We start from the raw sequence: 15,779 nt of genomic DNA on the forward strand, positions 1-15,779 counted from the left end.
GCAACAGTCCCGTACATAAGACAAACGCAGATTATTTTTATTTCCGGTGGCTTTTATTATGAAAGCGTATTTTAGCGGAACTCGCGTCATATTTTCATAGAGGTCAGAGGTCGAGTATTTAGCGGGAGATACCAAAAATCAACACAGAGGAGATCGATCTGATTTTGTTGTTTTTTTATTTACTTTATCATCGAATCAAACTAGATTTACAATATACTGTAGAAAACCAACACAGCAAGGAATACGGTAAAGTGAAGCTACGGTGCTGTTAGCATACAGCAATATGCTTGTTTGACAACTCTATCGATTTTTAATACAATGTTTTATATTGCATTTATATTTTATTCACATAAAACTGCTCCGTTGCTAATTTAGCGTCCAAAACCTTTCTCCAGTCATGTTCTCAGACGTGATCGTGCCAAAGGAGACGCTGCTGTGTCCTCCGGGGTCCTCGGAGCCCGTGTTTGACCGGCACCAGCCCTCATACAGCGGCTGCTCGGAGCGGTTCCGCCTCGGCGAGCGCAGCTTCAGCCGCCAGTACGCGCACATCTACGCCACCAGACTCATGCAGATGAGACACATCCTCGGCGACAGAGCGACGCAGAAGTGGGGTGAGAAACATCCGTGAACTCACTGACAGGCTCGTGTTTTCCCCCTGAAGCGCTTCTGAACATGAGTGAATGTGTGTGTGGCAGGTTGTGTCGTGCCCATCAGGAAGCTGTGTGACCTGCAGATGGGTGAACAGTGTATAATAGTGGGCACCATATTCAAACACATGGAGCTGCAGCCCTCCATCCTGAAGGAGATCAGCGAGGAGGTTAAACTTGGATGATACAAGCATTTTTCGCTTTTCCTCAGTCTTCCCTTTTTAAAGGGATAGTTCACACAAAAATGAAAATTAGCCCATGGTTTACTCACCCTCAAGTCATCCTAGGTGTATATGACATTCTTCTTTCAGACGAATACAATCTGAGTTGTATTAAAAAATGTCCTGGCTCTTCCAAGCTTTATAATGGGAGTGAATGGGTATATTTTTTTGGAAGTCCATCAAGGCTCCATACATCCATCCATACATCCATTATGAAAGTGCTCGAAACTGCTCTGGGGGGTTCATAAAGGCCTTCTGAAGTGAAGCAATGCATTCGTGTAAGAAAAATATACATTATCAACTAAAATAACTTGCTTCCAGCAGACGGCCGTACGCAAGTCGACTTGTAACTCTTCACTCTACTACACTCTACTCGCCAAAAGATTAACACTTGAAGATGTATGACGTTGGATGTAGGAGTAGCGTAAGCTTTGATGCCTCTCGCGGTTCAAACAGGGCTGGGCAACCGCGTTCGTCATTTGTTCGTAAATCGATGCGTACGGCCGTCTGCCAGAAGCTAGTTATTTTAGTCGATAAAGTTTTAAAAATATATTTTTTTCTTACACGAACGCATCGATTTACTTCAGAAGGCCTTTATTAATGTGGAGCACATGGAAATCATGGAATGGACTTTTATCATGGAAAAAATATACCCATTCACTGGCATTATAAAGCTTGGAAGAGCCAGGACATTTTTTGATATAACTCCGATTGTATATGTCTGAAAGAAGAATGTCATATACACCTAAGGATGACTTAAGGGTGAGTAAATCATGGGCTAATTTTCATTTTTGGGTGAACTATCCCTTTAACATGTCTTTTCTCTCTTCAGCACAATCTGTTGCCCCAGCCGCCTCGTACCAAATACATCAGCCAATCAGATGAGCTTATTTTGGAGGATGAACTTCAGAGGATTAAACTGGAGGGCAACATTGACACACCCAAGTTTGTAACAGGTGGGAGACATATAGAAAGATACACTTAAGGCGGGCATACACTGTGCGATGTCTGTGCGATTTCAGCAAGGAACCTACTCACACTGAACGAGTAGATCGCATGCGATGTAAAGCCAAAGCTCAGGATTTATGTGCTCACACTGTACGGTCCGCACGTCGAGCTGCGACTTGACTGCTCACACTATACGTGTGAAATATGCGCGAATAAGCGCAATAAATCCTCGTGCCGGGTTGCGCCTATGGACGATATAATGTAGCCTATCCAGAGATAGTGTCAAAACAAGCATCAATATCAAGAAGATTTAGCATTTCCAATTTATATATTGAATTATTATAGGCTAGTATTATTGCATTATTATTATTATTATTAGGGAAGGCTACTTTTTATTATTAAAGTGATAGACTATTATAATTAAATTGCCACGCAACAATTTCATAGCGCATGCCATCACCGCAAAACCAACGCGCTGTGAGAATAATAAAATATTACATAGAACCTTACTTCTCATTAAAAATTGTCTAAAACATTTAGGTCGATTACAATGAATTATATACATATAATTAATTATTAACAGTCTATAATATGTCCGAACACTGCAATAATTCATCAATGAAAATTAAAAACAGCTTTATTTCAAAAACATTTTTTAACAATAAAAGAGGCAAAGTGTAGGCTACATCGCAGGTGGCTTGGAAGAAGTGGGTAATGGTTAATCCATTTTGCAACACGAACTGGAGGTAAGCAACAGTAATTTGTAGCTTTGAACTACAGAACTTAAAGATCTCCCTTTTTTTTTTTTTTTTTTGCAGATGAAACTGTTTTCGCGCAGGCGCAGTGAGGGAAAAACACTGAGTTTAGGGCAATCGGTTCGTAGCTCTGCTTCAACTGTGCGATATAGTCACGAGGACCGACCAAAATTTCTAACATGCCAGAAATTCATCCGACCATCCGATTGCCGGTCGTGAGAGGTTAATCGCCTCTCGTTTCCCCCTGTACACTGCACGAACACTGCACGACAAACGACGCACGACAAAGCTGAAAATCGGCCCGACCCGAAAAAGAGTCGCACGAGTCAGAATTCGGCTCAAAATCGGACGAAAATCGCACAGTGTATGCCCGCCTTTACCTGTCTCAAAATTCTCATGCTTCTCAATTTTCCTGCTTTATAATGAAATGGTATTTCCAGGGAGTGTGATTGCCATCATGGGTGCAGAGAAGAATGATGGGAAATTCACCGTTGAAGACTTCTGCATGGCTGATCTTCCTCCACAGACACCCAGACAGCCTCTCAGCTCAGACAGGTACAGAAACACACACCTGACCTGACTGACTGAAGAGCAGGAGATTTGGTTTTTAGACACACTGGTGTAAATATGATAAACTGATAATTACTTAAATGTTATTATGACTATTAAAGGTAGGGTAGGCAATGCTTTTCATAAACACTTTTTGTTATAGTGGTTGAAACTCTCTTCATATCTTGATAGCAATCATTAATAGAAGTGGTCTAAATATTAAAAACGTGTACATACTGTATATCTTCTGTGGAAGTCTCCAGACCAAAAAAATGTCTGTCGAATCATTGCATTCGGTCTGAATCAGCATGTTGCATGAGGTTATGCATAATTGAAGTCAAAGATACTGAGGGCCACAAACAAACAGCAGTCACATTTACTGTTCCTCCTGAACCAAAACAACGTTCATACCATAACTATCGTAATTTAGAGATGGCAAACCAGGACGTTCTACTCGGATTAATGTGTTTCTATGTCAACACTATCAACGCCAAAATGAATCTGCAGTAGTCCGGTGGTACAACTAGAGCTCTGTAAGTTGTAGGGCTGTGAAAAGATTAATCGTGATTAATCGCATCCAAAATAAAAGTTTGTGTTTACATAATAAATGTGTGTGTACTGTGTATAACTATTTTGTATATATAAATACACACACTTGCATGTATATATTTAAGAAAAATTTGTTATTTATATATACAAATATTTATATTTATATATAATATAAATTTGATGTTAATATATACAGTATATACATGCAAATATTTCTTAAATAAATATATGCATGTGTGTGTATTTATATATACAAAATAATTATACACAGTACACACACATTTATTAGCCTATGTAAACACAAACTTTTATTTTGGATGCGATTAATCGCGATTAATCTTTTCACAGCCCTAGTAAGTTGTTTACATTCATTATTATTGTAAGGTTATGTGTTTTGAGACATGAGGTTATTTAACGGTGTCTCTTGTGGCGCTTTGCAGACTTTGCTGTGGTGCAGTGTGTGTTTTGGAGAAGTTGTTGCTTTGGAGACGCTCTGAAAGGAGGGTGGGATCTTATGCTTTCAAAGCTAGCTTGCTATTGCTAGCCTCTCTGAATTTTCCTACCCTACCTTTAACTGATGAATGATGAGTATTGAAGTCACTGTGAAATGGAAGTATCGAAAGATCTTTTCTTCTTAATTGTAACGGATTTTCGAAAAAGAAAACGTGTAGGACGAGGACTTAGGCTATGTTTACACGGAAACGATCTGAAGAAAAAACGCAAAAGTGGCGTTGCGTTATCACTTTTTATTCTGCGTTTAGACGAGCATTATGGGGGGAAATCATATGGTGACGCAAAAGTGTGAAATTCGATGTAGTATGCACTCCAGGCAGCTAGGTGGCAATGTGAAGCACTGCCACACAACAACATCAAGTCCGCGCGCCTGCGTACATAGCAGACTTTTGCGTTTTTACCCTTTAGATGGGAACGCGACGGTGGAGCGTTTTTAAGATTTCCACTCTGGAGGGTGGTTTCTTTTTGCGTTTTTAAGCCCCAAAAACGCCGTCTAAACGAAAGGCACATCTGATAAAATATTTTTACGTTTTCACCCGCGAGCGTTCTCGTGTAAACAGGGCCCTAGTTTTATCCATAGATTGTTGATTGGATATTGAGATGTGGGCGTAGCACTCAATAGTGGAGGCAGATGAACGTGATCTTGCAGGGGCGGAGCTTTAAAGGGATTAAATGATTGGAGAAGTCCTGCTTACTTCACCAGAGAGAAGTCTGATGTCTCACAGGAACGTACAGTTATGACACTTTGATCCAAAATTATGAGGTTAAAAAAAGGGAAAAAATTTGAAGAATTGCCAGATTTCTAATATTTACAGGTGGAAAATATACCTATAAAATGTAAGTTATGCACGGAGGAAAAACACATCTCAAATGCATTAAACAGCAAGTTTCTGTCAGAGGAACAAGCCGAATTAAACTATATGCATTAACTATATCTTACATGTTATTTTGAAGCCCTTAATATAAAGCATTTCTCATGTTTAGGGGAAATTCAATTATGCACTTTCACTGCTACAGCTCATTAATTTTTCAGATACGCTCGTAATATCAAACTACTGTATATCGATATAAACTGTATTGCCTCATCCTATATTGTTTCTAAAATATTTCAATATATCGTACAAACTCGATATATAAATAAATAAATAATCTCAGATATCGGATATATTGTGCTACTGTTAAAGTGGTAGAAACATAACCTTTCCAATTTCATTTTAGGTTTGTGCTCCTTGCCTCTGGCCTGGGATTGAACGGCAGCAAAGCAGACAGCATGATGGGATTGCAGCTTTTGGTTGATATGGTAACCGGTCAGCTTGGAGACCAGGGGGAGCAGAGCGGAGCAGCATCCATCTCGAGAGTCATATTAGCTGGAAACCTGTTGAGTCAAAGCACTCAGGACAAAGACTCAACAACTAAGGTGTGCAAATGGGACTTGCGGTCCAAGCAGTGCTAATTGAATTCAATTACATTTAGTGTATAAGTCTTTTCAGTTAAACTGTTTTCCATTTGAAGGCAAAGTATCTGACTAAGAAGACTCAGGCTGGGAGTGTGGAGGCTATCAAACTGCTGGATGAGCTTCTAGTTCAGTTAGTGGTGAGTATTTGCAAGTGTTTGTGAAGGACCAAAATGACTGAGGGCCTAATTTGGGACAAGCCGAAATGTATCCTCCCCTATTTATTCCATATATCAAGTTTATAGGACAAGGTCCCGTAGCTCTTAGTCGTTTTCTGGTCGCATGGTGGGATTAGACTGGCTTTTATCCATTTATTCCAATTCTTTTAAGTCTGTCACACTGTTAAATTGGTAATGAAGGGGCTTTTCATTTCAGTTCCAAGTGTCAGTAATGTGTGGTTTGTCCTCTACAGGCCTCTGTACCTGTGGATGTCATGCCTGGACAGTATGACCCAACAAACTACACTCTCCCCCAGCAGCCCCTGCACCGCTGCATGTTCCCTCTGTCTGTGCCCTTCCCCACACTGCAGCTGGTCAGCAACCCATTCCAAGCCGTCGTAGATGGCGTCCAGTGAGTAACTGCCTTTATTTTTATCCTGTGTTAGTGGCAAGTGTACATGACGGTGAATGTTTTGTGGTCTCAGGTTCTTGGGCACAGCAGGACAGAACGTCAGTGATATTGTGAAGTACAGCAGTGTGGACGATCATCTGGAGATATTAGAAAGCACACTGAGACTCCGTCACCTGGCTCCCACCGCCCCGGACACACTGGGTCTGGACACACTATTTTCTTTGTTTTATTTATATATTTGCATTTTTTTGGTCTGATTGTTGACTTTTTAAAGGGATAATTTTTTTTTTGCATAATATCTGTGTACCTCAAATGATCAAAGATTCATGCAAACACTGAAGATTGAGTTTCATTTTTTGTCTGTGGTAAAACGACTTGAGGTTAAAATAACACTCGATATTCATTTTAATGCATGATATATATATATATATATATATATATATATATATATATATATATATATATATATATATATATATATATACACTCACCTAAAGGATTATTAGGAACACCTGTTCAATTTCTCATTAATGCAATTATCTAATCAACCAATCACATGGCAGTTGCTTCAATGCATTTAGGGGTGTGGTCCTGGTCAAGACAATCTCCTGAACTCCAAACTGAATGTCAGAATGGGAAAGAAAGGTGATTTAAGCAATTTTGAGCGTGGCATGGTTGTTGGTGCCAGACGGGCCGGTCTGAGTATTTCACAATCTGCTCAGTTACTGGGATTTTCACGCACAACCATTTCTAGGGTTTACAAAGAATGGTGTGAAAAGGGAAAAACATCCAGTATGCGGCAGTCCTGTGGGCGAAAATGCCTTGTTGATGCTAGAGGTCAGAGGAGAATGGGCCGACTGATTCAAGCTGATAGAAGAGCAACTTTGACTGAAATAACCACTCGTTACAACCGAGGTATGCAGCAATGCATTTGTGAAGCTGCAACACGCACAACCTTGAGGCGGACGGGCTACAACAGCAGAAGACCCCACCGGGTACCACTCATCTCCACTACAAATAGGAAAAAGAGGCTACAATTTGCACGAGCTCACCAAAATTGGACAGTTGAAGACTGGAAAAATGTTGCCTGGTCTGATGAGTCTCGATTTCTGTTGAGACATTCAGATGGTAGAGTCAGAATTTGGCGTAAACAGAATGAGAACATGGATCCATCATGCCTTGTTACCACTGTGCAGGCTGGTGGTGGTGGTGTAATGGTGTGGGGGATGTTTTCTTGGCACACTTTAGGCCCCTTAGTGCCAATTGGGCATCGTTTAAATGCCACGGCCTACCTGAGCATTGTTTCTGACCATGTCCATCCCTTTATGACCACCATGTACCCATCCTCTGATGCCTACTTCCAGCAGGATAATGCACCATGTCACAAAGCTCAAATCATTTCAAATTGGTTTCTTGAACATGACAATGAGTTCACTGTACTAAAATGGCCCCCACAGTCACCAGATCTCAACCCAATAGAGCATCTTTGGGATGTGGTGGAACGGGAGCTTCGTGCCCTGGATGTGCATCCCACAAATCTCCATCAACTGCAAGATGCTATCCTATCAGTATGGGCCAACATTTCTAAAGAATGCTTTCAGCACCTTGTTGAATCAATGCCACGTAGAATTAAGGCAGTTCTATGTTAGTATGGTGTTCCTAATAATCCTTTAGGTGAGTGTATATGTGTGTGTGTGTATTTCAGACTTTAACAATACTTTTTCAGGACCTTCAAAACATTTGAATTTATAAAAGGAAATATACATTTTTAAGGTTTTTATTATCTTAAATTTTTTTATTCCGTTAAATATATTTTGTATATTGCACCATTAATGCTAAATTACTCTATGTTCTGTTGACCCTTTAGGTTGTTACCCGTTCTATAAGAAAGATCCCTTTATATTGGAAGAATGCCCCCATGTGTACTTCAGCGGGAATGCACCAAGCTATCAATGTAAACGAGTCACAGGTGAGTAGAAAACTATTTTACAATATTAAAAACAAAACTATGTAACAGTGTGGCCATGCTTTATCGATATCTTTTTGTATGGTAATTTTTGTCTTTCTCAGGACCTGAAGGACAAGATGTTCTCCTGTTGGCAATCCCAGAGTTCTGCAGCACACAGACAGCCTGTCTCGTGAACCTGCGCACTCTAGAGTGCGAGCCGGTCTGCTTCTCCTCTTTCTCCACAGAGGATGATGAGGACGATGAGATGAATATCAGCCATTAAACACTCGCTTATCAACATATGGCAATTGTTCACTTGTTTCTGTTCTGTTGTATGTTAATAAAGCTCCCTCTTTTGTATGAAACCATTCTATTTTTCCTCTTTGGGTCTAGTGTACTTGTATGGACGTCATGTTTCTGAGGTTATTTGCCGCATGTATTTAAAATCACCTTTATTCTACCCTTTTATTACATTTATGCACCATGCATGAAACAGTTACATACATTTTTTGTTTTTGTTTTTTTGTAGTAAGTATAACATCACCATGTTACCTAGTCCTTAATTTTATAATTTGGAAACAATTCATTTGTGTTTGATAGTTTTAGCTTTAGATTTCAGAAACACATTATTTTGCCTCACAGAAAGTTCAGTTTATTATTTATTGAGGGGACTGTGCTGGAAATCTACATAATGGGAAGATTGATACTAATTTTAAGACACCAATACAGTAGAGAAACGCACAACATGGTTAGTGTACCGTATATTAGTACCAATTAACAAAACGTTTTTTTTCCCCTTTCAAAATTTTTATTTTTAACTTGGTTAACATCAGCAGCTAATTTACTGAAAAAAATTATAAAATAACATTAGTACTGTGGCCCATGAAATATCAGTTTTTCATCTGTCTAACAAAAAAGCATCCTCAAAAATCTATTTTTTTTGCATTTTAGCGGCATACAAATTAAATCCATAGCCTTTTTGTCGCCATCTAGCGTCGAAAACAAAAACACCCACTAAGTATTACATTTACATTAATATTTTAAACTTGGTTTAAACACCATATTAATGGCATATATATTTAAAAAGTATTCAGATGTTCAAATACACGTTGTTGTTATTGTTTTTCTTTTCTTCAGATAAGCGTTTAATTCGCTTCCTTTAGATGACGTCACGGTACGTTTTTGCTACGTCATTGTTCCGCGTCCGCGTCGCTTGTTTGGCTCCTTTCAATGAAACGTTTACTACATAACTAAAATTCTGGTCATCATAAAGGTAAATTATGCACTCACGGTCATGTATTTCTTATTTAAATTGCATGTGTAATGTTCTGTCCATTATTTGACTACAAAATCAGCCTCTGTGTGTCAGCCCAGATCCAGATAGTGGCAGTTTAACGTTACTCGTGGCTCGTCAACACTGGTCAGTGAAATGATTTGCTCTGTCTTTAGATGCCTCTGCCTCCAGCTTTACTTGCACGCCTCGCTAAAAGAGGGATCGTGAAACAGTCTGACCAAGGTAAGATACAGCATGCATATTTATCTTACTGGGTATTGTAATCTATAAAACTTATTGAATGATGAATTCATGCTCTCATTTATTGTCTCTCATCATCATCATCATCATCATCATCATCAGAGGCCGAAGAGGAGATCATCGCTGAAGACTATGATGATAACAACGTTGATTATGAGGCTACAAGGCTTGAAAATTTGCCAACGAATTGGTACAAAGTGTTTGACCCCTCTTGGTAAGCATTTCATAAGATTTTGTTTTTCTCTGGTCAGCGGGAAGAATTCAAGACATTCATTTTAATGTAACAGTACAAGAAAATGAATTACCATATTACCACAATTACCATATTCATGATTCTTGAAGTTACCTACAAGAATAGCATGGTAATACCATGATACATGTGCAAAATTCCAGATTTAAACTTTTTTAGTCATTGCATATGCGTAATTATCATCCACTTTTCTTGTCCTTAGCGGTCTCCCATACTACTGGAATGTGGAAACAGATTTAGTGTGCTGGCTGTCTCCTAATGACCCTTCTGCTGTCATCACCAAAGGGGTTAAGAAACAGAAAGGTAAGACACATGCTGCGTCCCAATTCGCCTCCTTATACTACGCCCTAAAAGTATGTACTCTTTTTGTGAAGAAAAAAGCAAAAGGGTAGACAAGCTTTGGGACGTACTGTCAGGTCATACAAATGCGTCTTTAACGGTTGCGCTCTGTCGCATCCTGACACTGTCAATCATCTTGTCACAGTTAAAATCCATCATATATCCATCATGTTTTGTAGTTTTTTAACACTTTTTACTCGTGTTTGTAGTTCTGAACCGAACTCTCCTCCAAAGCGCAATGGGTTGTGGGCAACAATAGCCTTTAGAGCGTGCACGGATCCACACTTTGAAAATGTTGACATACTCTTTTCAACATGCTATGCTTTGGGACACACTTATTCTAATCTCACTTACTATTTAGGATGGATAGTATGGACACTGGAATGCAGGGATGGACATGCATAAGTACACAAGGATTTTGTGTTGTTATTGAGACATATGCTGAAAATGTTTGTGTTTTACTTCCTAGGTGATACTGGGCATGACAAAGTGGACATCCACTATGAGAAGGCAGAGAGAGAGAGGGAACGAGAGCGAGAAAGGGAGCGAGAGCGGGAGCGGGACAGAGACAGGGAGGACGGACGGGACAGAGATAGAGATCGTGACAGGGATAGAGATCGAGACCGGGACAGAGAACGGGACCGTGATAGAAGGATGCGGAGAGACGACATTGCACCGTATAACAAATCAAAGAGAGGTAATTTATGCATAATCTGCCTCGATAGATATTTAATTCATAATTCAAAGTATTACTACAGTAAGCTTGAGTAAATGCAAACTTTTTAGGAGGACTTGGAGGAGGGCGGAAACAGCAGCAGGAGGAAATGGATCCCATGGATCCCAGCGCCTATTCGGATGCTCCAAGGTAATGACCTGCTAGTTTATAATGAACACTACGGCTGTGTTTGAAATGGGATACTACTCTTAAGGCCTGTTCACACCGGGACGAATTTTGCGCGCGATATTCGCCAACGTTTAACGCCTCGTGACTAAACAAAGGGCGCCAATGTGGTTCCCACGGGTCCTTGAAATCCTTGAAAGTTTGTGAATCTGAAAAAAAAAATTCAAGGCCCTGAAAAGTTTTTGAAAATAAACATACATAGATACAGGTCCTTGAAAGTGCTTGAATTTATTTTGTGCAAGAAGTTTTCTGGAAAAAATTCCACATTCACTCCGGTCCGCTAATGTGTTATTTCGCCAAAACTTCATAGCCTATGCATACTAGCTTGCTTGATTTACGTTAGTTATGCGCATTAACGTGTTACGTTAAGTGTTTCCTGCATGAGGTACTTTGTGTTGTACGTTGCCATGACGTTCACACGCGCAAGAAACTACGATGGTACCTCAACATTTGTTGTTGGACACAACAAATGTGTCAGGGCTCGCAAAATCGCTAGCCCGACGTCCCGGGGCTATTGTGTTTTCCAGTCGGGCTACCAAAATGCATAACCGGCCTGCCCAACGGGCTATCTGAAATAGTGTTCGCTTCAGTCTTGTTATAATCAGATTCAGCGCGTTCTTCATCTTCAATCCGCAGCGGCGCCGAGCAGAGCACATGTCAGAAACAGAGGACAGGTGTGTGTGTGTGTGTGTGTGTGTGTGTGTGTGTGTGTGTGTGTGTGTGTGTGTGTGTGTGTGTGTGTGTGTGTGTGTGTGTGTGTTCATCTAAGCCTCATTGGTCGGTCACTGCTCGTCAATGTCAGAATATTTGAGATGACCAATCAAATCAAAGTAGGCGGGACTTATGTTCACAGAAGCTGCTGAGCAAAATTTGAGCAGAGCGACTGACGCTTCAGTTTACGGTCAAGTGCGAGATAAGATGTAAGTAGCTAAACTAAACATTTCACATTTGACAGTTTTTTTGGTCATAAATGTGAAACGAATGACAAAAATAATCAGGCAAACTAATATACTTTTGTCAAATTTCGCCATTTTGAACTGAAAATAGGCCTAATATGTAATGTGACTCGTGTAATGTAATAATTAGTTTACTGTCATTGTGAGGGGACAAGAAACATTAACAAAGCCGTTTTCATCATGTTAGGCACAAGATTAATAATCATGTTGAGAATTAATATAATACAATTTGTAGCCTTCAGTAAATTAAAAAAGTTCAGCTTTAGGAGGGGAAGAGACAGGGCAAGATGAGGAGACTGAGAGAAAAAGAAAGAGTGATGGATAAGAAGAGAGAGCAGGTATTGACAAATAATCTACTGCCTGCTGACATGGTTTTAAAGCTATTTCTTATCCTTTTTTGGCCTTCAAACGTCTTGAGATGCACATATCAAAAAAAAATTAATTAATTAAATGTAGGACCTCTTTGATTATAAAGCCCTGTCTACTGCCCTGTATTAGGAATACGATCCATAATGAATGTGTACATATTGTGAATGAATTTAATAAACTTAGTTAGGCTACCTAACGTTAGCTTTCCTAGTAGCTTTCAGTAAATGAACTCATCTGAGAAAATTATTCATAAATCAACCTATCAGTTGACCCTAAGTTTACTTCACTGACAGACAAAAATGAAAAGCCTATATCAGTCAAAGCTCAGATTTAGGAGGGGAAGAGACAGAGCAAGAGAAAAACAAAGAGAAAAAGAGTATGATGCTGATGAGGAGAGAAAAATAATCAGCTGCGTGACATCGTTGTAAAGCTATTGTTATCCAATTTTGTTGGCCTTCAAAACATCTTAAAATGCACATATGTAGATCAGAGAAATCAAAATTTTCTTGGGGGAGCCCCCGAAACCCCTAACTAGCCTACCTCACATTCGGGACCTCAGTGATGATAAAACCCTGCCATCTAAATGTTAATGAAACTAGTTAATAGTGAGCATTAGACCCTAAACTAAAGTGTTACCTTTTTATTTTTTATCATACCATCATTGGGGGCTGAGCCACCGACACAGACTGATTGATGTTCCATACTGATCACACATTTCAGTTCAGTTAGAACCAGGTGCATATTTGTATTGATGATTCTAATTTGATTATTTTATATACAATTGTTGATATTTGGCTACCAAAATCTGAAGATTGCCTGCCCGAAGGGCCACCAGCGATTTGGAAATTTTGCGAGCCCTGTGTCCCCACATTAAGTCCTTGAATTTGAGGGTATTGGACCTGGAAAGTCCTTGAAAGGTCCTTGAATTTGAAGTTAACTAAGGTGTGGGAACCCTGGTGTGCACACCGACGCGAAAAACGCCACGCGTAAAAGCGTCATTTTTGAAAAAACGCCTCGGGTTCGTTTTTTTGGTTTGACGTGCCACATCCAATGAGATTGGCACTTTTGCTCACGTGTCTGGAGCTTCTGAAGTTACAGTAAAACACAACTTGGGGGCGCTCAAACACAAAACGGTCTTGCCGAGCACACATACGTAACGGCGAAGAAGATATACGCCAAGTAGCGTCTACACTGCCGGGAAGAAATAAGACGAGGAAGATGCAAGGCATTAAGCGCCATCTAATGTCAAGGAATGAATTTGCATGTTCACTCGGCTCATCGTCAGCGAAAATCGCTTGGGTGTGAACACAAAAAACGCATTGAAAAACGCTGGCGAATAACGCGCGCCGATATTCGTCCCGGTGTGTACGGCCCTTTACTGACTCTGTGCAACATATGCAAGTTTTCTGTTTAGTTTCATGTTTTATTTTCTCTCAAATTCTCTGTGGTCCGTTTTAATTTTACTGGAGTTCGTTTTAATGGTTGAATTAAATTTCAATAATCAAAAAGGATGTTGTTGAAAAAAATTTAACAATTTAATTAGTTAACTAAAAAAAATTACAATAAAATTACAACTTTTCAGTAATTCATTGTTAGTATTAAATCATAAAACAAGGAATCTAGAAAAATGTAAACAAATTTTGTATAAAAAATGGTGGTAATCAAATGGATGCATAAAACTTTAACAACTAGGCTAATCGTATAAAATGTAAATTTGAACAATTCCTTTCATTTTTGGATTTTGCCAAACAAAGTGTTGGGCTAATAAGGTTTACTGTTTAAATGAAATCATTGAAGAAAAATTATGTGATATTCCTTAAAAATAATGTTTTATGAATGTAATATTATTCTTGTTATTACCTTTGAGAAGTACATTCTACTGTACAATAGTATTTCTGTCACTATTTCTTCACGTTTTATTTCAAATTGTCTGGAAGACATTTAAGTTTCTGTGTGTATTTGCCACTTGTGCTTGAGTATGTGCTTTTTGCAGTTTAATATTCACAGGCATTAGTCCAAATATCAATTTCAACAAGTGTACAGCCCTACTTTTGAATATTCATCCTAATTCCTTAATTCCGCGTTATACAGTAAATTCCATTTTTATGAACATATTCTGTCTATGTTTTTTTGCATCACATAACATAGAGCCCTACATTGGATACCTACTAAATTTACTGAAATGTTTAGTATACAACAGACCGCAACACAGTCGTTCAAATTGCGTTTAGATGAGATTTAAAATAGTTTGTTTCTGTAATAATGAACATGTTCCTGATCAATATACTGCGCTGTCGCTTTTAGGGGCTTATGGTCCACCGGTCTCCCCAAACGCAATGAGGCAAAGACAGGAGCGGACACCACAGCGGCGGGACCCCTGTTCCAGCAGAGACCGTACCCCAGTCCTGGAGCCGTCCTGAGAGCCAACGCTGAGAACACAAGGCGCTTGGAGGAGGATGATGATTCTGATGACGACTGAGCAGGAACAGCGTGTCTTTAAAGCCTTTACGACTGTTAAAAGGCTTTTGTAATTTCTTTTCTTACACTTAGGACAGATTCATTTGTAAATATACCATGTCTTGTATGTCATGCATTTTATAAACAATTGTCATTTTACATAGCATAGTGATGCCGTTCCCTGCAAAATAAACATTTTGTTTGAATGTGCGTCAAGTGGTTTGGTGCTCATTTGAAATGATTTGCATATTAAAACAGATAGAGACTAAATTATGAGTTATATAGTCTTGAATAAGTTATAAAGTCTTAAATTGTAGGAAAAACAATTAAGTGAGTTTGTCTAAAACAAGGAAACACAAAATGTGTCAGTGAGCAAAGAAGACCCACTGGCAGATATTTAGTTAATTTAAAGTTAATTTAATTTTGATGCTTTTTTTTTCTGAAATCAAGAAGACTTAATATCGTAAGCAATTTTGCTTCTCAGGTATAAATGTATCTTGATTTAAAGTCCCTCTGTGGTGAAAATCAAGCTTTTAATATTGTTTATATGTCTGTGGTGTTTTTGATAAGACAAACCATGTGCAAATTCATGTCAACACCATTGCTGAGTATTTTCTCCTTAAAACTGCAGTAAACCCAACTGGTTTGAAATCGCTGGTGTTTCTGACGTCATAAACTACCTTTTAACCGATCACATCAACGAGTGGATCTCTGAGCTGGTGTGAGTAAGTGGAGGCGGGGCTAATTTGCATATTCATTGAACTGCTACTAAATGAGGCAAGGGTGTAGAGTTACATTCAAGCTATTTTAAGGCATGAAG

General features: G+C 39.1%; 2 protein-coding genes across 2 annotated transcripts; both read left to right on the forward strand.

Moving 5' to 3' along the window:
• The first annotated feature begins 83 nt into the window (after positions 1-83).
• On the forward strand, positions 84-8,653 carry pold2 (polymerase (DNA directed), delta 2, regulatory subunit). Its single transcript, XM_081348819.1, has 11 exons — positions 84-246; positions 396-611; positions 696-817; positions 1,701-1,824; positions 3,012-3,126; positions 5,401-5,599; positions 5,695-5,775; positions 6,048-6,205; positions 6,279-6,406; positions 8,073-8,174; positions 8,276-8,653. The coding sequence occupies exons 2-11, from the start codon at positions 398-400 to the stop codon at positions 8,434-8,436; spliced, it is 1,404 nt and encodes a 467-aa protein (XP_081204945.1). The 5' UTR covers positions 84-246; positions 396-397; the 3' UTR covers positions 8,437-8,653.
• Positions 8,654-9,283: 630 nt separating this feature from the next.
• pqbp1 (polyglutamine binding protein 1) lies at positions 9,284-15,502 on the forward strand. The gene is made up of 7 exons (XM_081349018.1): positions 9,284-9,426; positions 9,603-9,669; positions 9,790-9,901; positions 10,140-10,240; positions 10,746-10,973; positions 11,063-11,141; positions 14,807-15,502. Exons 2-7 carry the CDS (start codon positions 9,603-9,605, stop codon positions 14,979-14,981), a joined length of 762 nt encoding a protein of 253 aa, XP_081205144.1. The 5' UTR covers positions 9,284-9,426; the 3' UTR covers positions 14,982-15,502.
• Positions 15,503-15,779: the final 277 nt, after the last annotated feature.

This window comes from Scardinius erythrophthalmus, assembly GCF_964197995.2.
Source record: "Scardinius erythrophthalmus genome assembly, chromosome: 20".
Lineage (NCBI taxonomy): Eukaryota > Metazoa > Chordata > Actinopteri > Cypriniformes > Leuciscidae > Scardinius > Scardinius erythrophthalmus.

Bases quoted from the DNA above. Each gene is read 5' to 3' on its own strand.
- pold2 (XM_081348819.1), top strand. From the start codon at position 398: ATGTTCTCAGACGTGATCGTGCCAAAGGAGACGCTGCTGTGTCCTCCG. The intron at 1,825-3,011 runs GTGGGAGACATA...TGGTATTTCCAG, and splicing joins CACACCCAAGTTTGTAACAG to GGAGTGTGATTGCCATCATG. The intron at 3,127-5,400 runs GTACAGAAACAC...ATTTCATTTTAG, and splicing joins CAGCCTCTCAGCTCAGACAG to GTTTGTGCTCCTTGCCTCTG.
- pqbp1 (XM_081349018.1), top strand. From the start codon at position 9,603: ATGCCTCTGCCTCCAGCTTTACTTGCACGCCTCGCTAAAAGAGGGATC. The intron at 10,241-10,745 runs GTAAGACACATG...TTTACTTCCTAG, and splicing joins AGGGGTTAAGAAACAGAAAG to GTGATACTGGGCATGACAAA. The intron at 10,974-11,062 runs GTAATTTATGCA...CAAACTTTTTAG, and splicing joins GTATAACAAATCAAAGAGAG to GAGGACTTGGAGGAGGGCGG.